At 32.4% G+C, this 25,881-nt stretch overlaps 1 protein-coding gene across 5 annotated transcripts in view; it reads right to left on the reverse strand.

The window, feature by feature from the left end:
* Cngl (Cyclic nucleotide-gated ion channel-like) overlaps window positions 1-25,881 on the reverse strand; it is a 262,907-nt gene that overhangs the window by 122,072 nt on the left and 114,954 nt on the right. For all 5 annotated transcript variants that reach the window (XM_067359193.1, XM_067359198.1, XM_067359195.1 and 2 more), the window contains one exon: window positions 22,401-22,618. In XM_067359193.1, coding sequence (XP_067215294.1) covers window positions 22,401-22,618 — 218 coding nt within the window. The remainder of the gene's footprint in view (window positions 1-22,400; window positions 22,619-25,881) is intronic.

A 25,881-nucleotide genomic window follows, 5' to 3' on the forward strand; every position in this document is an offset into this window, starting at 1 on the left:
ACAAACATCGTGAACAAATCTATACCCTACTTTTATTAACTCTACTGAGTCTAATTAAAGAGTTTTAATTTGTTAAATATAATTTTTTTTATTTCTTTTTAATTTGATATTTAACGTACAACTTTTTACTACTTTTGATTTTTATATTTTTGTCAATTGTACCGAATTGTGCTACATTTGTGAATCTAACTCTGTTTGTCAATCTAACCTTCCCAAGCAACATTAATGACTGTTTGTCGACTGTAAGTCGACTTTTTCCAGTCAACTATCTGCCGACTGTCACAGTCGACTTGATGCCAACTGCTGCAGTCTTGCAATCTATAACCTATATACTCCTCGCTCTTGATGCCATTATTCTTAATTCTTATTCGATTCCGGTGGGTGTGAATTTCGTGTGTTTCCGAGTATATCCCCATGCCGACTATCAGTCAACTTAAAGTCGGCTTTTAGTTAATTTTATGTCGGCTGTACTCATTACTGAATTTTCATTAAATATATTGACATCCCAGCTAAAACACAAAATGTCAAAAACACCAAATGGTCAACTAATTAAATAAAAAAATAATTATTTTACTATTTGGTAACGTTTACATTTTGTGTTTTAGCTGAGATATCAATATATTCAATGAAAATTCAGTAATAATTACAACCGACGTAAAATTGACTAAAAGCCGACCTAAAATCGACTGAAAGTCGGTAGTTAAAGTTGACTGGCAATCGGCAAGTAAGTCGACTGAGAGTCACCGAGAAACAGTAGACTAAGAGCCGACTACACTGGCTGTCTAAAAGCCGGCAATTATCGGGACATTTGCCGACTATTAGTCGACTATAAGTCGGCAATAAATCAAAACTTACAGTCGACTGTAAGCTTTTTCTGCCGGCTTATAGTCGACTCGATGTTGCTTGGGCTTAGCTTGATAAATAAAAAACCCTAGCTCAAAACATTTAAAAAAAAAATTGAAAAACAATATTTTTGTCAGCTCCGTACTTTTCCCCGATTGAGCTCGAACTTTTTCCTCAATTGACATTAATTTGTACCGTATTGTGCCATTGAAAAAATCTCGATATCTCATTACTTTTGGATAAACAAAATTAACAGAAATAAATTAAATAATGATATAAATTACAGTTATCTAATTACAGTATAATCACAACACGATTATAAACTTTTCACAAGTTGTACTTTATTACATCAAAATAAAAAATCGTAAAAACAAATAGTAAAAGTCCTGATAACTCGGGAGGTTGATAAAAACTCATTGTCATTAAAATGATGTGGAGGTAAATTGAAAAATTGATTTTCAAAATTTTTTTTTCGTACCGGATTGTGCTAGAGTAGCACAACAATTTTTCCAAATGACAAAATATTGTTAGAACGCTGAATTTCACAATATAAAGAAAATTAGAAATAAGTATAAGTTTTAAATGTCTCGCTAAACATTCTGAGTTAGCATTAAAAATTAATTTTTAATATGATGATTGATATCAATATTTATTTAAACAGTTACGCCAAATGTTTTTACCCGAAGTAATTTGTGTGACTTTTTTATGTTTTTTGTGACACATCTTGAATGTCACAATTTGCAGATTTCGACAATCTGCCGTGATTCGAAAGTTACAGACATTTAAAATTTTGAATTCCTAAAACTTAATTCTTCCCTTGACTTGTGTTGCGAAATCCAGCGATCTGACATTTTGCCACTTGAAAAAATTGATGTGTTACTCTAGCATAATCTGGCACAAGAGAGAAAATTTCAAAAAAGTCAAATTTTTAATTCATTCCTATCTCTTTTCAATGAGCTTTTATCAACTCCCGGAGTTATCAGGACTTTTACCATTTGTTTTTACTTTGGCAAAAACGCAGCACAATTCGGCACAAAATATAAAGTTCAAAAAGTACGGAATTAACTTCACACAGGTAAAATGGTTACTTTCATGTTTCTCTTTGTTTATGGATAGACGAGCTTATGGATATACAGCTTCACATTCTCAGCCAATTGTTCCTTTATGAGAGAGTGCTTACTATATTGTGATCAAACACGCAATTTCTTTGTCTGCTTGAATTAAACGAGATAGAAACGAGTAAAACTGAATATGGCACTACCATACCTATCAAATTTAAGTTAACGCGTGTTTCACATGCACGATCGATCGCAATACATTTCATTATTCCTAGAGTTCGGAAAAATATAATCAAAATAATGGGAAAAAGTATGTTATTCTTGTACTGTTTCTTAAAACATTCGCGTAAAACTATTACAGTTTTTATTTTTTAAAACAAAACATTTATTCAATACACACTTCATAATCTTAAAATAATAAAAAATTATATTAAAACACAGTTATATAATAAATTAACAGGATATTACTAGTATTTTGTTAAATATTTCTGTCATATTCTTCTACAACATGAAATGTTTTACGTAATATTAGTTAAAATTAATTTTTTACAAATACAAAATATACATTTAAAAATTACAAATCCATCATAAAATTAATGTTGGAATATTTCCCAGTTTGAGGACTTAACGAGGATTAGAATTTTATTTAATTTATTTCTCCTGAAAAAGAGTGGGGTCGGGTGGGATACAACGTATCTGTTTATTCATATTTAATTAATATGTTAACAAAACATCAGAGTAGCTATCTTGTCTCACACAAGGTTTTCGTTCTATTTGTCACGTGTTTATTTTCTCCGATTCTTAGCAAAACTATGAAATAAAAATTCCTGTGATGTCTCGGTGATGTGTAAGCAAGAACCACAGAATTACGTTGAAAATTTTTGCATGACATATTTTCTTAATTTTGCTTACTTATTCTCACTTCTCACAACTACATCGTGTTTTTATAACACACATGTGCTAATATTAATAAGTAAACATTTTGTTACTTATTTACATTTTGCTATTTTTCTCATTTATTTCTCATTTAATTCCAAAACTTGCTAAAATTAAAAACCAAAAAAATTTCTTTTAATATTATACTCATATAAAAAATTTTTATTTTATAGTTATTCAATTATAGTTATTCAATTAGTCTTTAGAAAAAATTGAAAAATTAGAATGCAGAGAGATAAAATTCTTAAAAGATTACCAAAATGCATCATCCTTTTATATTCTTTCAGAAAAATAAAGAAAATATCAAACTTGCAATTAATGCCATTACATTCGCATTTAACATGTCAGAAAACAAGGAATTTTTTATGCAAATATATAATACATTTGCCAATACTCATAAAAAAGACTAGTAGTGAAATAGTTTACCACTACAAAATAATACGCATTCTTAATTCAGAATGAAATAATACACGCTTTTGCTTTTTTACTTATGAGTCACAAAACATATTCTACACAATAACTTTAACAAAATTTTACTTAAAATATTAGTTTTTTTTTTTTAAAGTTAGAAGTTTAAAAAAAAAGACAGATCATACAAAAAAGTAAGGAACCAATAGGTTTGGTTAATAGCAAAAAAGATAGATTTTTTATTACAATGAGAAAAACAATAATAACTAAGAAAATAAACCAAATCTTCTTCCATTAGAAACATTTACTTGATAGTTGTGTTCAAAGTAAAAGATTTGATATTAATAATTACAATTTTTTAAATAATGTACGATATTGTTAAATAATTTGAAATAATAACACTATTTATCATGGCAATTAACAATTTTTTTCATGAAAGCAAAGATTTATGTGAACGATGTGATAAAGCATTTACGTTACCAGTTGATGATGAAAAATACATCCAACGATGATTTTTCTCGTTTTTAGATATCTATAAAATTGATTCATGTTTCTTTCACATTCCAAAGAACTTGCCGCGATTACAGTGTACGAGTGGAAAGTGCAAGAAAACATAGCGCGTAATTTAAGGAGTACTTGAGTTTTCATTAAAAACCACTGTTAGCATGCTCTCCACGTATCCAAACAGGAACTGCACGAACAACATTTGCAGCAAGATAGTTACGTGATTTGCTTTAGATACACGAGTGCTTTCGACTTACAGTCCCAAGGCTTCAATTAAAAAGTATATAACTTTGAATTGGTATTGTACGATAGCAGGAACGGTTGGAGAGAGAGTGTATTGCAAATATTGCGGAACGTTTTTTTCAGAACATGAACTATTTTTCGATAAAATCAATATTTATTTATAGAATTATAGTCTTGAGTGACTCAAAAAACATATTCATTATTCTATATATTACATCATATTATATCATATTAATACAATGTGTTTTATATAATTGTATACTATATACAGTATTAAAATAATAAAAATATAGATTTTTATTATTTAAAAAAAATAAGAAAGTCGATTTCTACACGGAAAAAAAATTTGCTGTCAGCACATTTCACAAAGCAAAATATGTCAGATATTATATGGACAACAAAGAGATTTATTTTAAATACTAATTTTATTTGCTAAACCTGTAAATTATATTGCTATTGTAACAAACTGATTTTTATTCTTCCATCAAAATATACTAATTCACAAAAAATAGATAACACTTTTTAAACAAATAAATTAGTAAATACAGGAAAAACTGAATAAAGCTCGAGCTGGATTTGGATCGCTTATCTATTTCTCTATAATATTAAATCATGTACAAACGTTTCGGCTCATTTGTTTTGGCCATCCTCAGTGTACTTAAAAACGTTAAACTAACATATCATTACAAAAATAATAAAATGTTGTGACGTGACGCTTTTCGTCGCGCCCGTCACAAGGGCAGTAGCCCGGCCGAAGGAGGCGAAATTTGGAGTTGCGACCCTCCGGTCGAAGAGGGAGCGATTTCTCCCGCTTCGACGGGTCTTGCGTTCTCCTGTAAATTGTAATAATCTACCGACAAGATTAGAATTTTAGCGTTAGGGTGTATGGCCAATTTATCGTGTTGTGTAACCAACGTCAGGATGAAGCGGACGCCGTGGGATTTAAGAAGATGACCTCGCAACAGTGGAGAGGAAGCCCGAAACACCCATAAAAGGTCATGTATCGAGTCTCGCATTGAACATTGTCGTAATAGCAGTTACCGATCCTCCAACTTTACAGGACCGAGGTTACGGGGAAGCCCCGACAAGGTCCAGATAGAGGGAGCACTGCAGTGCGACCGGATACCGGATGACGTTGCCGCCATCACCGAGAGTCCAAACAGACGGTCGGTGTAGCCTCGGCCTGGCCAGCCGGACAGATTGAACCGGAGGACATCTAACTAAGAGAGATTCATTTCAAATTATCGGCTGTTGGCGAGCACAAAAAAGAATAAACAATTGACGAGGTCGGAGCTGTTTACGATCGACAGGCGACTCGAGGAAAAATTATAAACAGAGTGCGCTGACCGATGCGCGGAGATTCGACATGAGCCAGGGGGACCTTAGAAAGATCACTATTCGACGAGCCAGCAACCGGGAAAAAGCAGCATCCAGAAAGAGGATCCCGACGAGCCTAGCCGTACCGTCTTTGTAAGGCCATTACCCAGGGTAGCTATAATTTTGTAATACCGGCCAAAGCTGACGCCTCCGACGAATTCAGTTATCGCAAGAACGTTGCAATTCTTCTTAATTATCGAAATAATAAGTGCCGATACCGCTTTCCGTGGATTTCAGAGTCGGAGGTTAGCTGGCCCCGGTTACCGGTTACCGCCGCCCTCTTCGAGGCGCTGAGCCGTCGACAGTCCGAACGCTCGTAATCCGAGAAAGACTTATATCGTTACCGTCTCCGTCTTACCGGAGTTATCAGTTACCGTTGCCGGATTATATTGTTACCGTTGACGTTGTTTTGGGGAGGGGATACCGTTTGATAGAGAATTCGAGTCGCGGAATTTGCGTGGAGTGCAGTGCCATTTCGCAGCGAGAGTTTGAATTCGGCCTTGTGGCGTAACGATCAACTCGTCGCGGAAACTTGAGTGCCTCTATCGAAATTACCTTTGAGATTACCTTTTTGTCGGCTACCGAAATTTATATCGGTATGCTATCGTTAGTACGGATTTGACCTTGGAACGTCGTCTCTGGACGAGATTCCGGATTCACGCCTTTAAAGAAATTGGAACGTCTCTGGCAGGATTTCCTCTGTCTCCGTATCTTTCGGTGTTACCGTTTTGGGGCCTGCACTGGAGTGTCGTTTCGTGGCGGAATCTCGGAGGTCGCAGTTTTGGAGGAGATTGGAGCGTATCTGGCAAATCTATTACCGTATCGTTTATCGTACCGTTCTTCTAAGTATTGTTTTGCGTATCGTTTCGATTGCCGTTTCTGAGTGTCGTTGTGCGTTTTGATTATCGTGTTTGAATATCGTTGGAAGTAACGTTTTCGGCTACCGTTTTGCGTATCGTTCTCTGAGTATCTCTTTGAGTACCGCTTTGATTGCCGCTTCTAAATATCGTTTAGCGTGCCGTTGCCGATTGCCGTTTTTGCGTATCGTTTCCAAATATCGTTTGAATATCGTTTCAACTGTTGTTTCCGAGTACCATTTCTGGAGTATCGTTTTTGGAAGTATCGTTTTTGATTATCGTTTTCTGAATAATATCAGTTTGAGTATTATTTTCTGTGACGCCTTGTTTGGCGAATATTGTATTTTGATTTGTGTGCGATACCGTCTCTCTTAAAGAGATTCTGAAGCTTGTTCTGCAATGTTATTTCTCAATGATTCTTTAATAATAAGTGTTATTAACTTTTATTGTTAAACGTAGTGTTTTTCTGACGACATCTCCTCTCCAGAATTTCCAATAGAAATCAAAGAACTACGCCCCTCTGCCATATACTGAGCAAGGAGCGGCCGGACATATCGAGTCATTTCTTGAAGTTACCGTTACCGCGGTGCGATTACACGCACCTGACGCCCATTCTCTGGTACCGATATTTTGAGTTACCGCTGTTACCGCTCCAGTTACCGCTGTTACCGCTGTTACCGTCCGGGTTACCGAATCGTGCATTTATTGCCGATATCGCGCAAGTTACCTAGCTCCCGAAATACGTGAAGTACCGCGAGTTACCGAATCGAGCATTTATTGCCGATACCGCGAGCTACCGAATCGTGCATTTATTGCCGATGCCGCGCAAGTTATCTAACTCCCGATTTCGTGGAGTACCGCGGGTCACCGATTTCCATTGGGTGTGCTCCCTCGGATCTGGCGTGATTCCGAGGCTAGTTTACGTCGCAATGTATGCAATTATAATGATAGTTAAAGTTGTCTTTTTAATCGTTGAAAATCTATTATGGAGTCGTCTTACTTGAGATCTGCATCTTAATATGATAAGTCGGAATCGAAGTTGTCTTTTGAAATCCCAAGAATAAAAAGTTTCGGTTGGTGTCCAAGTAAAAAGTTATAATGCCATGCAAGTCGATTGTACAATACGTAGGAAGTACACAGTAGTTCAGATTTTTTCTCGAAAATAAGGCAATGTCCGTTTATCTCAATGTGCAACGAGTTAACAATCAAATTGTAATGCATGATAATTTTAAAGGGGAACCGGCTGGTGGTTCTTTATTACAATGTGTAGGATAATTGCGTGCGTTTTATTATTTTTGTAATGATATATTAGTCTAACGTTTTTAAGTACACTGAGGATGATCAAAACAAATGAGCCGAAACGTTTCTACACGATTTAATATTGTAGAGAAATACATAAGCGATCCAAATCTAGCTCGGACTTTATTCAGCTTTCCCTTTTTTTTGTGTTTGCACTTACTAATTCATTTGTTTAAATAAAAAAGCCCATTATTATTCTTTTATAATTAGTTGAATACTTTTTAACCGCTCAAAATCCAGCAATTTTCAAACCGCTACAACTTGGCAAACAATTATTGCAGAGAAAAAATAAGCCTGAAAAAAGAATACATTGTTTTGTTTCTTAACATTACGTACTTTCAACAATCTACAACTCGATAAAAAAATTTATCTCGAAAAATTTAGAAATGCCAAAAATTACGTCATTTTACCTACAAAATGCAATTTTTTTATTTTGCTACGATTTTTTTTGGCCGAGTTATGTGATTTTGAAACTAAACGTGCATTTTTTACACTAACGTTAATGCCAGTTATGGTAAAAATGTTGTTTTTTACAAAATGTAAGATCGATTTCAAAGTCGTGTGAAAGTATAAACTTTAAGCTTCAAAATGCTTTTTAATTTCGTCTTTGCGATAATTTTTCGTCAAGTTTCAACAATTAAAAAATTACTCAATTTTGAGTGTCTGAAAAGTGTTTCTTATTTTTTGTGTAATAGTGTACTTTTTGCTGCAACAACATAATTTAACTATAAAAGCAAAAATACGTTTGTATAGTAGTAAAAAATATTGCTAAAGTAACAACACATTCTAGTAACATAATGGACTAATCAGATTTTTACACTTTATATAATCACTAGATTCCGACTGCAAATTCCATTTGTTATCGCAAATTTATAGTACGCGATTAGACTAAATTAGATTAAAAAAAAAAGAAATAATTCATAAAGTTTTCATAATTGAGGTACAGACTCTCAGTAAGGCTAGGAATGGAGGTTAGAAAGGTTAAGAAGATCCGAAGAGTTCCCACCTGATCAGTGGATAAAACATCCCTTTTTTCGCAAAAAACCATCTCCAGTGGGAACTTTGTGCTAGCTTTTTTCATTTTTTTTCCGAACCATTGTTTGGACGAAAAAATGAATACGAACAAAAATATTCGTCATAAAAAAGTGTTCTATTGACCATTTGACTAATTCTCGCATCCCATTCTCATAAACGACGCGTCGCGACGTTCGAAGTTGAGGGTAGTTTGGAGCGCACAGCCAAAAATCAGTCTAACGCGGTTTTTCACGGCGAATATCTCAAAATTGGCTGGTTTGACAAGAAAAATGGTTAAAAACAAAATTGTAGAGCAGAATCTGTTCTACAAGATACATGTATTGCGATTTTCTTACAAACAATTTTCATTAATTATTTCCGTTGTTTTTTTTTGCAAACGTATATTTTGTAATATAAGCTCGTTTTCACATCATCTATGAGGTAGAGCAGTGCTCGGAATTAGTCTGAACATTTCAGCCGATTTCCGTAGTATACGCCTCCTTTCCTCTCCTTACCGCGCGCGCCGCAGCCGCTAGGGCCAGCGCCGCCGAGCGTTAGGACACTATCTGATTATGAGTGGGTTCTTCTCCCTATTTATTAAAATTTAAAAAAATGTATTAAAATTTATTAAAAATAAATTTTTTATTTTTAAATTTATTAAGTGGAAATATTTCAATAGATTTCCACGTCACCCATAAGATACTAATGCTGACACTTTTTTTTTAAAGTAGTTTCCCCCGTAGACCTATTCCACTAAAGATAAAAATAAATTCTTAATTTAAAAAAAAATATATATAAAAGAGATTTTCTTAATTAGATTTTCTTGACCTTTTATGAGAATGAACAATTGATGCAATAATGTAGATAGAAACCACTTTTTGAAAAACGTGTCAGTATTAGTACCTCATGGGTGACGTAGAAATCTATTGAAATATTTTCACTTAATAAATTTAAAAATAAAAATTTATTTTTAATAAATTTTAATAAATTTTTTTAAATTTTAATAAATAGGGAGAAGAACCTACTCACAGAACCTAATCAGATAGTGCCGCTCCTAACGCTCGGCGGCGCTGGCCCTAGCGGCTGCGGCGCGCGCGGTAAAGAGAGGAAAGGAGGCGTATACCACGGAAATCGGCTGAAATGTTCAGACTAATTCCGAGCACTGAGGTAGAGCTCTCAAACTATGAAACATCACTATGGTTTGAACAAAATCCCAAATTAGAGATCGCTTGGACGATATTCCTCGAGGCAACTTTACGAAATAAATACACTACGAGACCAAGCAATATGGGAAATATAAATGAACGAGGTCTCATTGCAAATATTATTAGAGTAAGCGATGGCATTTTTGATCAATACCTATTTTACCCTTCTTATTTTTTTGTGATAATTGTATTCAAAAGAGTACCCAACGTCCTCGGAATCAAATCTTCTGCTCCGTCTGTAAAATTCGCTAAATCCAGGTAATCGGATATAATCGGATACAAACGGTGGTTCGAATATCCTCACGAATTATTGTTGCCGCTGTTTCCACAATTCTCATACGCTCAGTTTTTTCATCCTTTGTCCTTTCCGTGTATCAATTGTTGATGAATTTCAATCCAGAGCCCCGAAAGCAGACCGTTGGCCTTTTCCGCATTGTCGCAAACACGACGCCATCTCCGTATTTTTCTATTAATTTGTTTTGGAGTGTTTTAAGGCTCATTGTGAAAGTGTTTGACAAATTTTCTTCAATTTTTCTCATTAACTCCTGCAGAATAAATTGACACTCGTCGGAATTGTCTATAAATTCACACAATTTTTTAAATGCAGAAGCAAATTCCTCATTTTGTGGTCGCTCCCGTTTTCGACTTGACGACTCGTTTGACGCGATTTTCGCGTAACATGCATTATGATAACGCGCTTCTGCTGCAACCAAACAAATCACACTGTTCACGCGTTTCAAAACAGCTTCGCCCCATTCATCTTTTCTATTCGCGCATCTTTGTAAAATTCTGTCCTTGACCGTGAGCGACCAAACTTCATTAGTTCGCGTTTGTGAATATTTTTTTTTTCCATTAAATATCACATTTTTCTACACAAAGCAAACAGTTATTTTTAAAATCAAATAGTTCAAAAGATCTTAAACTTCTTTCATCTTCTTTACTGTTTCCCGCTCCTTTTTCCAAAAAGTTACATATATTTCTCTCTTTGATATATTTGCGCCTGCATATTTTATGGACAGTTATAGCCGTAATATTTTGGAGCTGCTCATGTTTTTGTCTTTTCGAACTTTACTAACGGTTATTAAATTTGCCACACCTTTTTCTACACGCACAGTTTCACTATCTTTAAGCATCTTTTCGTAAATGAAACAATCACCTGTGGCCTGCATACCAAAAATATCTTCACGCACTTTCGTCCATTGAAAAATTAAAACACTTTATTTTTCTTAGATTTTTTCTACTTCAATTTCTTTTCTTTTACTTTCTTTGAACGTGTTATTCTGCGCAGTTGTATTTCACGACTAAATATTTCACGAAAATATTTGAGACCCCTCTTACCTGTCCCGTCCACTTACGTTTGCATAAGAATGCCTCGAGCAACTGTTCTAAAGGTCAACTCTAATAGTATTTGACGCCTGAAAAGAAGTCAACAGAAATACACAAAATTAAAAATTACGAAATATACGTTTGCGAAAAAAAACCGTGTTAGACTGATTTTTGGCTGTGCGCTCCAAACTACCCTCAACTTTGAACATCGTTTGCGAGAATGGAGTGAGGATTAACCAAATGATCAATAGAATATTTTTTACGTAGAATTATATGACGAATATTTTTGTTCCTATTTATTTTTTTCGTCTGAACAACGGTTCAAAAGAAAAACGAAAAAAACTAGCACAAAGTTCCCACTGGGGGTGGTTTTTTGCGAAAAAAAAGAATGTTTCATCCACCGACCAGATGGGAACTCTTCGAATCTTTGTTCCTGACCCTATTGAGAATCTGTATTCCAATTATGGAAACTTTATAAATTATTTCTTCTAAATATCCTAGTTTACGGGGACTATTATATGTATTAACAGCGACAATTTCGTTGTAGTAGCTGTTGAGTTATTATGAATGATTAATGTATACAATAATTTGCATCTATGATATAGAGCATCTATGTTCGTTACTATGTAAAATTTTTGTGTTTAAGCAATAAAAAAAGCCTGTGTTGTCGCTCGCTTCTGTCTGGCGTCAACTTTATAAGTTGGTACGTTAAATGATTAACGTATGTGTTTTACTGTCTGTCTGTTAATTTAACTATTTAGTGTACTGTATCATCAGTAGCAATAGTAAAATTTGTTAGACATAAAATGTTTCGTTGTACTAGAATATTAATATATTTTTACGAACAAATGTACTTTAGTAAAATTTATTTATTTTACCAGCAAAACCGATTTTCAATTTCAAAAAATTAACTTGGACCCTACTGGGCTCAACACGGACCCCGGATTCAAAATCTAATAAAATCATCTATTGGAATCTTTGAGTAATCCGAAAAATTAGTTATTATAGCAAAATTTTATCGCTGTCACACCCAATATAATAGTAATGTAATAAGCAACGACGATTTTTCTGCGATAGCAAAATTCTTTTTTTCTGTGTAGATAAACATCAATTACTATTGCTTTTATCTCTGTATGTATGTCGTTTGAAAATCTCATTAAAAACAAATCTATTTATTAAAATATCTTGAAATATTACTAAAATATCTTTTTCAAGTAAAAAATTTAATTTTGTGACAAAGACAGCTGTTTTATTTAATATTTTCGCGAAAGGTCACATTACAGTGTACTGCAACCGCATAAAAAAAAAGATATTATCTCAAAACATAATTCCGAGGCAGAAAATGCTTGTAAATTCTTCTCATTCTGCATCAAAGAGAAGACGGGTGTTTCCATCCTTGTCGAATGCAAGAGTTGTAATTGACCCCAGAGTAATAATCCACACTGGAGAAACGCTGCCTCGGCGTTATTAGAGCCGAACTAATAACATTAAGCAAACTTGGCCATTAAGCCAATGTACCGATACACGAAAAACGTTATCGCATTAATGCTTTATCCACTATACCATCTCATATAGCAAATCTGTGGAGAAGCTGTAACTTAAAATTTATTCCATAACGCAAAGAACAATATAATTTCTCAATTTTTGATCAAATCTAAATTTATGATAAGTGAAAAATTTATAAATACCGTACTATAATTCTCAATTATTGACCAATAAATAGAATCTAAGCTCTCAATTGTCAATAACACTATGTTACAAAATTTTCCACTTTTGTCATGAAGTAAATTTTTTAGTAAATCGGATGCGCTGACCTCAAAAACTATCTATCATGTATCCGAGAAAATAGGGGTTTAAATCCCCTAAAAAATACTTTTTTGGCATATTTATAAATTTGTAACGCATAAATCAGACATGCCAGCAACTTTGAAAAGACCTGACAAAACCTTCGTCTTTGTTTTAAAAAGTCGAAAACTTAAAATGTAATTTTGTAAAAGTCACCCTCACAGGGGGATGAAACACTATCATATTTATACAACAAAATAGTAAAAGTATATCTCATACCTAACAAATTTCTGGGTAAATTCCTGTTAGGGACAGGCTCAATAAATAATAAAGATTGTAAAAAAAAATACATTATTCATCTATGCTGCACATACCACCCTTGTTGTATAAATTTGTGACAGTGGCTTCCACGAAGTTGCACACACATTTTAAGTTTCTGACTTTTTAAAATAAAGGCAAAGATTAAAGCTTCAATTTTAGGCCTTTTCGAAGTTGCTGGCACCGTCCGTTCATGCGTTACGAATTTATGAATATAATCAAAAACGGGTTTAAATCCTTATTTTCTCGAAAATCTGACGCGATAGACAGTTTTTTGAGGCCAGATTCGTATTCAGCGCATTCGATTTACTAAAGAACATGAAGAACCTTTATGACAAAAGTGCAAGGAATTTGTTAATATTTGTAAGATAGTATAATTGGTCTCATATGTGGACGTATCTCAAGCAATTATTGCCTTATAATAAAAAAACTAAATTCTAAAATATACATTAATTTTTGAACTTGTTAAATTGTAATATTATGGAAGATAAAAAAGCAACGCTACATGAATTATGAATCTTTTTGACTTAGAAAACTGTTTTTGTCTATATTTATTCAATAAATGCTGAATTCTATTAGATTTGTAAACTTTGCTATACGCAACCGCATATGACGATTGTGACACAACTCGTGTTTGTAACTCAAGCCGGGTTGCAAATTTATAATATTCAATAATCTTAAAATTTTTTTATCTTAAATCAAATATTACTATAGAAAAAAATCAATTTTTCCATTAAATTGTCCTATAATTGATACAGAATTGAGATATTCATATCTTAGATTACATTAATTCAGAGTTATAATTGGTTTAGTAATTCTAAAAATGTAAAAATCAATTAATACAGAATTAGACTATAATTAAAAAAATTATTTTTGAGTTTGAATTCAATCTAAAAATGCTTTATTTAATAAATGTACTTACAACTAGATGAATAATTGAATAATATTCTCAATTATATGAAGCATTTCTGGAGAAGATCTAGAGATATTTTGTTATCTGGAACTATGCACGAATCGTTATGTATTGTTTTCATGTTTATTTTCTTACTTATATAGTGTATTATTTTATTTAATTATAAATTCAAATTGGAACAATAATGTAATATAAAAAAGCAAAATTGATATTTATCGTTATTTAATTCAATCATCTTTTTATATCAGAGACTTGGACCGGACCGGAATCGGAACCGATAACCATTCCATAACCGTTTGTTTTTTATTAAACCGAAACTGAAATTGCATCGAAATTTTGTAAAGTTTATAATACCGTAACCGGAAACAGATCAGTAAAATTATTTTCGGTTTTTACGGTTTTTTCGTTTCTTTTTTCGATTTTTACTTTATATTTTATTACTCTTATTTGTTAAATTTTTTATTTGTTTATATCGTTCTTTCTTCTTTACGTTACATGATTTATAGTAACTCTTGCACTACATTCACGCGATAAGGACTATAGCACATAAAAAACATAAGTAGTAAGACTTCGACAGTAAATAAATTGACTAATTTCAATCATATGTTTTCGAAAAAATTCGATGATTGACTAATTTGCTTACTGCTTAAATCTTACTTAAATTATTGCACATGCAATGGATATAAACAAAAATAAATATATGATGAAGTTTTTACATGCCCCCTTTTTTCTCGCAAAATATTATTTTGATAAAATAAACCGTGAATTTTTTTATTTTTTATAAAATCATAGAAAAATAATTATAAAACAGATTTTACATTAAATATTACCAAAAAATTTTTTAATCAAGTCTTACATTTAATATTTCTAAAAAAATTTTTATTTAAAAAAAAATAGAGTACATTTATGTTATAGTGTAAACATAACTTATGTTAAAATGTAATAAGTTATTTTTTATGTGTGTATCAAAATGCAATATAATATCTTATAACGTAAAATAGAAAATATATTTGAAGAACATAATTAATTTTTGTTATTATTTTTTTATTGTTTAAAGCTACTTTTATATTTAAAAAAACTATTTTCCTGTGTAACTCTAATTATCATTATTCTTTCTAAAGCTACTTTTAGTGTATTAATTCTCTCTAATTGCAATGTCCATTATAAAAAAAACTATTATTTAACGCATTTATAAATTGTACGCATACACTTTTGTATTGCTTTCGTATACTTTTGATAAATTAACCACATTAAACGTCTTATGTTCGTTTCTGATACGGATATTTCTTTCCTAAATTTTTGCTTTTGATTTATAAATTTTGTAATTTATTAATTATGTTATTGTGAATGTTTTACTTAAATATCTTTCTGAAATACTAATTTTAAATTAAATCAATTGTGTCAAAAAGAATTTAATAGAAAAATTAATTGAAACCGAAAAAACCCGTTATTTAAAGGGTTCCGGTTCTTTTTTTATTAACTAAAAAACCGAAACTGGAACCGAAACAGTTATTAAATATTTTATTATATCGTAATCGTGAACCGAATCGAAATATCATATCGGTCCGAGTCCCTGGTTTAAATAGATAGATTTATTTAAAATTTTGCAACCGTATTATAGTTCTTCAAAGCTTAAAGATAAGAAATATGAGTATTAAAATCTTACTTTAAAAATAAAATAAATAATTATTACAAATTCCAAAAGTCAAACAAATAATTATTAATACGCAACTTTTGATTCCGTATTAGGTGCAAATATAGAACATTGCAAAGCAGAGCATTGCAAAGATTCCATTGCAAAAAATTTATATTCCAAGTATCTAAAAGCAAGACCAATATTACGATTTTCAGATTTTTGTCGATTTATTAAATATGATATTTTGCATCACTCTCGCTCGTCATGATTAATGAAGCAAAATTAAGAACAGTACGCTTCGCCGTACAAATCTACAGTGGCACGTTAGAGATTATATTTTTCTGTGTTTACTTACACGGAAGATTGCACCGAGTTATCATTTCCAGCTATGAAATTAATGTTCTCAAAAGTAAAAAGACCGCGATCGTTGGATGATACGATAGCTGAAAGAGACTGACGCGTTCAAGCGTATAAGAAGGAGAGCTAGCTTACAGCTAGCCTTAGGTTCTTTTGAACTTTGCAGAACGAACTTTAATGGGAATCGAAGCAATCGCAAGCTTAAATATTTCACAAAAAGCACGATAAATCAATGATAAATCTTAAAAATAACTTAGAATAAAAAATATTGAATTTTATTAAAAAAAGAAACATATCCATTTACACTTTTAAGTGATAATTTACGGGAGGGTCCCAACTGCATTCCCATTTTGCCAACAGCTGCTGATTCCCAACATTCCCAATTGCCTACAGAGCGATTGCCTACAAGCATTATTGTACACATGCAAAAATTAAAAATACAAATGTACGTTTGCACACATGACATTATTGCGCACATACACATTGCACACATGACATTATTGCGCATATACACATTGCACACATGGTATTATTGCACACATGAAATAAGGAAATCAATAGATACACAGTACTCAAAGATTTATAATTAGACGATTTCACGTGGGTTTGCAACTTTTCACGCGGAGCGAGGTTCAGCTCACATCACCCGGTGCGTCAGATGCGAAACGAGGTTTATAATTATACGATTCCATGTGGGTTTGCAACTTTTCGCGCAAAGCGAGGTCCAGTTCACATCACCCGGTGCTTCAGATGCGAAACGAGGTTTATAATTATATGATTCCACGTGAATTTGCAACTTTTCGCGCAAAGCGAGGTCTAGTTCACATCACCCTGTGCTTCAGATGCGATACGAGGTTTATAATTATACGATTCCACGTGGGTTTGCAACTTTTCGCGCAAAGCGAGGTCCAGTTCACATCACCCGGTGCTTCAGATGCGAAACGAGGTTTATAATTATATGATTCCATGTGAATTTGCAACTTTTCGCGCAAAGTGAGGTCTAGTTCACATCACCCTGTGCTTCAGATGCGATACGAAGTTTATAATTATACGATTCCACGTGGGTTTGCAACTTTTCGCGCAAAGCGAAGTCCAGTTCACATCACCCTGTGCTTCAGATGCGATACGAGGTTTATATCATAAAGTCATGTGTGCAATTTGTATGTGCGCAATAATAATGTCTTGTGTGCAAACGTACGTTTGTATTTTTAATATTTACATATGCACAATAATGCTTGTAGGCAATCGAAGCTGTCGACAAAATGTTGTAGGCAAACAAAGCTGTTGGCAAATGGGAATGTAGGCAGTTGAAGTCCTCTCCGATTTTTTTATTTTATGTGCGCAATAATATTATGTGTGCAATGTGTATGTGCGCAATAATATTATGTGTGCAAACGTACGTTTGTATTTTTAATTTTTAAATGTGCGCAATAATGCTTGTAGGCAATCACTCTGTAGGCAATCGGGAATGTCGGTAATTGAAGCTGTCGGCAAAATGTTGTAGGCAAACGAAGCTGTTGGCAAATGGGAATGTAGGCGATTGAACCCCTCTCATAATTTACTTTATAATTATAATTATGTTTTATTAATTTTCATTAATATTCTAATTAAGTAGTTCACCGTCTGCCGAATTAACACAATTAATTCTTATATTAACATCTTACATGGTTTCACAATTTTAAAGTTATTGACCTAAATCATAACATGTAATTCGAACAATAGTCTTTTCTCATGAAATATTATACTGAAGATGGTCAAATACAGGACCGAAACGTTTATTAGAATTATTTGCGAGAATTTAAGAAGATTGTTATTTGCGTATTGACATTCGGCGTTGGCCCGAAATCCTCGTTTCACAATTTATTGTTAATATACGAACTTTGAAATATATTGTATTTATTTTTAAAATATAAGTTGGTTGAGGTTTGGAACGTTCCTGGAGCGATTTTTTAAAAATAATTTGTCGCTCTTCTCCTTTTGCAGAGAGAAAGTTTTGAGTCCCACAAATAAAATATAAAAGAGACCAATCTGATACACGCATTGGAAGACCCTTATACTACCCTTATACTAAAAAAACTTCCCTCAAAATCACTTAAAAAATTCTAGCCATGCTAAAAATTATTTGTCGCTCTTCTCCTTCTGCACAGAAGAAATTCTGGGACCCATACAAAACATACAAAAGAGACCGATTCGACCAAATCATTTTTAGCATAGCTAGAATTTTTAAAATGATTTTGAGGGAAGTTTTTCGAGTATAAGAGTGTCTTCCGACGCGTGTATCGGATCGGTCTCTTTTGTATTTTGTTTGTGGGTCTCAAAACTTCCTCTGTACAGAAGAAGAAGAGCAACAAATCATTTTTAAAAAATTGCTCCAGGAACGTTCCAAACTTCAACCAGCTGAAATATATTGTTTCTTTTTCTTTTTCTTTTTTGATAATGGCATTTACAATTTCTAAAATCTCAAAAGTTTTGAAATATTCATAATATTATTTTATATTATTATATAAAATTTATTTATCTGAGCTGCTATCTAATAACATAATGGAAGAATAAATATTTTCCTTTTCATGAAGCAGAAATTTACCAAAAAGCAAGCGACTTTGACATCTGTCAAAATAAACATAAATTAAATTCTATTTAACGACACAAATATCAACGCTATTAAACGGTTCAATTTTCAACTATTTTTAAAAATTTGCTGCATATTATAATATTATAATGTAAACCAATATAATACAAAGTAAGTGATACAAGTACAAATTTCATTTTTCAAGGTTTTTTCACTTAATCCATTTCCATAATTACTGGCACAATTGTAACTGGATTGCGTGTCAAAAAACAAAATATAATTACAATTATGATATAATGAATATAATTTAAATAATATTATAGAAGAAAGAAAATTTTGACACACGTGCATACTTCGGGAAGTTGCAAAACGACTAAATTTTACCGTTACTCCAATCTTATCTGTTTCAATAATTTTTTCATATATTTTTTATCAAATATCAGATAGTGCAGATGATTATTTTACGTGTCGCTTATACATAACAAAGAGCAAAAAGTCGCAATTACTGATACGCACTTGACTAATGGGAAGTGTACACTAGATATATAATAAAGATTTCGTATTGAGAATTCGTTATACGCAATGTCATATATGTATACGCGGTGTGCGCGCGCGTATGTGTGTGGTAGAGCGAAATGTAACGAATGTTGAAATACTAAAACGAATCGAGAGCGAGACTCTCACTCACAAATTCATCATCGTCCGATTAAAGTTCTATCCGTTGCGATCGCGAATCATTCCGCTTGAAATTTGCTGCATCGTATTGAAAATGCATTTTCGATGCATATGACGTGCCATGTTACCGAAACGTATTTCAATTGAAAATCGAATAATGAGAACATACTGCTATTAGCTGAAAGCGATTTGAGTTGCTGTAATTTATCGGAAAAAAAGATGGTATTAAATCAAGAATTCCAGGATCATATCGTGAGTATATAACAATGTTGCAATTTGAGAGAAAATTAGTAATTGTATATTTTGTTTGACAAATACAATTTGTCGAGAATACGAACTTTCGTTTCATTTATACTGTTACATCTATAATTAAAGTGTTTAGTATCTAAGTATGAAATCAAACACTAGGAGTTCGTTAAACACTTCAAATTGTTTTGATTATCCTACGTGTATAAATACTATACGTAAAAGAAAAAACTGCAAAGTATTTTTTCGTTATATAACATCAAACATCCGCAGCTGTGATCTCTGTATAATCCCACACATAACTGCAGAGTAAGAAAGAATGTTAATTGTGAATATCCAAGAGTCATTAAATTTGTAAACTGCGTTAAGATATTAACTTTGTTACGCTCATGGCACTAGTGAATAATATTATTTTTCAATTTTTATTAAAATTAAATTTACGAAGAAGTAATTTTTAATCATGTTACTTTGTGTTGAGGTATGCTTTATCGGTTAATTTAGTAATAATGCAGCATCGCAGTGTTCTTTTCGTGCCATGTCTATAAGAAAAATCTATTTGCCAATAATTCCCTGTGTTTATATGCTTCCGCATATGGATTACTGCAATGTATTAAATATTAATCACATGTTGAAAGCAAAATTACGAACGTTACTTAGAGCACTCTCACTAACTGCGGGGGGTATAAACTAACAATAAGTACCGCATGAAATTTTCAAAGAATTTCAATCTGTACAAAGTGTAGGCATCATTACACATGTGATTATAAATTTTATGTTGTCGCGGGCAATTTATTTTAATTATTGTTTCGGCCAAAATAAAATTGTTGAAATATTATACTCAAAGTAATCATGTATGATAAAATTTGACGAATAAAATTCTTTTGTACTCTCAACCTTATGCGAATTATTTTGTGTAAATTAAATACGATATAACTTATATCAAGAAAAGACATACACACAAATCTATTCTACAGTCATAATACTGACATTTTATATTACTACATTTTCTGATTATTATATTAGCGTCGATTATTTCAAGTTAAAATAGAGAAAGATGGTAAAGCAACATTTTATATGATCTATAATGTTATCTAAATAATTTAGTATATATGATCCTATTATGTATTCTTTACAGAAACGCATATGTTAATTTTTCTTTACCATTTCTCTCGAATTTCACATAAAAAAGAGCAACAGCTTGTATCATTTTTCGAAATCTTTCTATAAATGTATGTTAATGCTATTATGAAAATGTTCTTCGTTGATTACTTACATCAATGCAGCTAATTAATGTGTTTGATAAATATGCATTCTAGGTTACACCTCACCGATTTTGTCGCCATTTAAATATGTTATAGGGAAGGTTGTTCTGAGTAATTCCTCGCAAAAATCAAGTGAGGAACGGCATTGGTTTAAGAGTTATAACAAATTAAAGTTTCGCAATTTTAATGCTCTTTTTCTGATGTTATAAACTGCTATTACGAATAGTGAAGTTTATATACGCCGTGTTTGTATAAAAACACGGTATATAAAATTTTTGTTTACATTTTTTAAAGGATAGCTACATGGTCATAGATTTTGTCAACAGTCGGCTTTATCTATTTCTCGCAGTTCATTAACAGCTTTCAACATACGACCACACAAGTTTCTAAGCTTTCTTGAAGATAGCAATAAGTTATTAGATTTTCTTATTGATCGAAAAGTTATTGACGGACCCATTAAATGTCCACGGTGTGAAGCAGCTGTTGATTTAAATCGTGAGCGTCATTATTTTTCCTTATTCCTTCTCATTCTGGTGAAAAATATTTACGGAATACATTGGCGGGGTTAGGTTAGAGTTTTTTTTTGGGGTAGGGGATGCAGAGGAAGGAGCTCCGCTCACGCATGAAAGTTGTAAACAGATTCTTTTAATCAAATAATAACAGATTATTCACTTCATTGTTCGTAATATCAGTTTATAACACCTAAAGAAGCATTAAAATTGTGAAACTTCAATTTGTTATATCTTCTGAACCAATACCGTCTCCCACTTGATTTTTGCGGACAATTGCTTAGAACAACCTCCCTTACAACATATCTAAATCGGCGACAAAATCGGTGAAATGTAATCTAAAATGCATATTTACCATGTGTTTAAACCAGTTGTGCATTAAATTAATTAATTAATTGAACAAGCCTAAGAAATATAATATAAAATAGTTATATTGAATAAAATATGCATATACGAGGCAAATTTCCGTTTTTCTCTCAATTACATTTAAACACAATTGAAAGCGATTAATAACTGAAATTCTCCATGCCGCAAATATGCTTTATATATATAAAATCGTGCAACAAATTCAATTCTAATAAAGTTGCGTGTAAAAAAAGATAAGATTATTGTTGAATAAAATGTTCTATAAACTCTGATCTCGTACAAAATTGCATGTCGTATAAAATTTAATTTCGAGTTTAATTACGCACATTACACAAGGTAAGTTTCTATTTAACAAGTTTACTGTTTAATTGTTAACTGATGTAACAAGAGCGAGAAAAGCATTCATAACAAATTGCAGTAACAAACAATTACTAGTTTATTTCATTGTTTCTTGTAACGCAATAAATTTAATCTACGCAGTAACTTTGAAATATCAGAATTTAATCTAAAAAATTTCTCACATGTATTCTCTGTAAAATAGAAATCCACTTTAACAATTATTAAAAAACGATTGAAAATATAATCGCGCGAGATTTCGATTTACATTTGTCGCGCGTGATAAATATTGAAATAAGTCGCAAGATAATCAGATGTGAAATTATTGTAATGCAAGGATGCGTCGAGAATCACTCACCTCGATCCTCCGTGGCCATTCGACCGCCTACTGCTGTCATCATCCTCGTCATCTTCGTCGTCCCTTGAGGTAGCCAACGACTGGGGAACCGAAGAGGGAGCGCTGCTGCCAGAATCGGGTCCGGGGCCCATTCTCGAACCGGAAGCACCGCTGTAACCCGCTGAAGACGGCACCGGACCACCCTCTCCTTGTCCTTCCTCCTTCTCCCCCCGATCCACCTGTGATTTCATAATCACTTAAATTCTTGTAAAAAAGTTGATATAGTTAGATTGCAGATTGGCAATCAATTTAATTTTTTTCGTTTCTTCTTAATTTATAAATTATTTAAATTCCGAATTATTATTCAGAATTTATATTATAATTAAAATAAATTTAATTAACTTTTTGAAAATTAAAAAAGACATTGTAGACTTTTTAATTGATCTACACAAAGCATAAAAATAGCTAAATAACATTTTTTTATTAACATAAAAAAATATAACAATTTTTCTCCATGTCATCCGTAGATATCAATAGCTTAGTTTTACAAAAGGCTATGAATATCGCAAATACTATCATTCAATAATATACAATATTTGATCGTAAAACAGAAAAGTATTACTATTTAAAAAAAAAATTCCCTTTCTGATTCCGTTTTTGATTCCACAAAAAACTATAATATATAATATATGTTTATCAATGTTGAGAAAATTTCTTGCATTTATAAATTGGTGGCACTGGACAAAATTACGAATGTGTCGCAACTCGATATCCGCGATCATAGATTGGACACGACTGCGAGAATTTGCGTGCGAAATCAAAACCAATCATTTCGTCGTCGCACGCAATACTACGTTCTAGCTCCAACTCCGCGAGTTTATCATAATTTTTGTACGTTATATATTAATTAATTAATATTAGAATCAGTGTCCCGAGTAAGGAGTGAGCGAATCAACTTGTAAACATTCGACGCGTTTTTATTGCCAGATACACAGCACGAGTTAACTCCACAAAAAACACACATAAAAAAAAGAAGGCGATAAACGCACCACACATGAAGAAGAGCATAGAACAAAATTAACAATATAGAAGCAAAACTTTATCACGATTCTACTCTATCGACATTTACTAAAATGTCCGTTATACATTGTATATTCCAATAATTAAGAATACATTTCTAATTTTGACAGCTGTACACTGCCCAGTTGTACACTGTACAGTTTGAATTATACTGATGTTGACTTCCAATCGTATCAACCGTATCAAATAATTTTTTTATCCAATCAAAAAAAAAATATTTTAACCTGTCAAACTATCCACTCGGACGAGCCACAAGTAGAATCATCCTCCGGTCTAGACTGGGTATTATGCACCATAGTATACTTTGGCGATCGATAATTAGGTCGATAAGTCCGTACCAGTCGGCCGCTACCGACTGATGACGCCACGGATAAACTCCTATGTTTCCCCCGCACTCCGAGGGGAATGGGAACTAATCATTGTCGGGCAGTGTAAATTTATTTTTCTCCTTTACCATAAAAGTTCCAACAATTATTAATGATAATGAAATGCTCTACTAAAGAGATAAGACTTTTAAATTTAAAATATTTTATTCAATATATCTATGTATGGTTTGCTTAAATCAATATCTTATTCTATGGTGTGAAGAAACTTATCGTGTATCTAAGAACTACGAGATCAATGCTCGAAAAGGCACCCAATCGGAATGTTCTTGTTTTTCGCCTCGTAAACAGTCATACATGTGCGGAAAACTGCGGCATCCCGATCGTTAAGCTTCTAGCACTTCGGAAGCAAGTGGAACATTATATCTGATGAGAACGAGATTGCGAGGCTTCCGTCTTGTGATTGGGCGATGACATTTCCGGCTATTTTCGTTGCGTAGCTACTTTGAAGATCGATCAGGAATCACGACAACTAGCTAATCGGAATCGACGATTTTCGATCGAGAGTCATAAAAGTTATATAATAGATCGAGAAAGTTATATTTCTCTGATCGAGGAAATGGAAAAAGGATAGCAGAGATGTGGAAGAAGTAGAGAGAGGAGAAAAGAAGATATGTAATGTAATTTTTTTATTGTATTGGGTACTTGTAATAATTTCTGACAAAACACAATAGTAGGAAAGCATAAAGGCAAAATAAAATCCGTAAGATCGTATACAGAATGATTCAGAAAAAAATTTATTTGTTGAACGCATTCTTTGAATAATTTTAAACCAATTTTGGTTTAGCAAATGGCTATTTTTTGGAATTTCTTAATTTTCAATATTAAATCTCTTGGCTTACCTCTCCAATTAAGTTTCTATAATATCGGTTTAACGTTGAATAACAAATAAAAGACATCTATATTATATTGATTTTTTATATTATTATATTGTATTGATTTTATTATTTAATTTTCAATTAAAACTTAATTCATCAGAAACTTTTCACCTTTTATAATTTGTAATTCTGAAAGTATAGGTTTTTGTTTCAAAAAATATTTACAGATTTGTCGTATTATAAAAAATGCATTATGAAAATTGAGATTACGAATTATGAAACGCGCTGTATATTCCATGGCTTCATAAGCATGCATGTGCAAGAGAAAATACATAATTATATAACAAAGGACAAAAGTTATTCACAACCAAAGCTAAAGAGAACGCAAAAGTCGTGAGTTCGACATTATAAACTTTAATTAACGAGACGTTACGGTGTCTGCGTTTCTTAACAAGTGATATTTTCTTCTTCTTAACCAATAAATTTCACTAACTAGTTTTTCTCAATTTACAGTTCTCGTAATTAGCTTGCAATGTTATAATGATAAAATTTTTTACACACGCACTTCATATCGCGCGCGCGCGCGTGTGTGTGCATGTGTGTGTGTTTACATTAATTTATAACGTATACTTTATATTTTGCATATTTTTACATTTCACATTTCATTATATTTTTTTAGATTCCAATGAATTATCTTCACACATAAAGTGTATTCTTCGACGCTCGCGATATACATACTTGAATTTATGTACCACACAGCTTTATATTTATTTCCATAGCGGTCGTTTATAGAATCGCTACATTTCGTTTCAGGATCCAACTTAAATTCTCTTGCTTCGTTACGAGATTTGATTCAAAGCTTTAGCAGCTTAACTAACTAACCAAGATGGAAAATATATCGTATTTCTTCAAGAAAGTATCTTACGCGATACAATTTCGTAAAATATTTATTGCGACATATCAAGTTTCAATCAATATAATATAGATGTCAATATACAGTAACATTACAAAACGAGCACATTTTTTATGAACGCTTATTTAGTTGTATTTTATAAGCTTTTATCAGAAAATAAGTATTCGTACTAATGAAAATATATGATTAAACAATTAATTTTTCTTCGATTTGTTAACACGTTAACGTAAGCTTTATTTCTTATAAATAGATCCAGCGCGTTAAAACACATCTGTTGATATTATACATCGAAAGAGTTACACGTACGA

The sequence above is a fragment of the Linepithema humile genome, chromosome 7 (assembly GCF_040581485.1).
Source record: "Linepithema humile isolate Giens D197 chromosome 7, Lhum_UNIL_v1.0, whole genome shotgun sequence".
Classification (NCBI taxonomy): Eukaryota; Metazoa; Arthropoda; class Insecta; order Hymenoptera; family Formicidae; genus Linepithema; species Linepithema humile.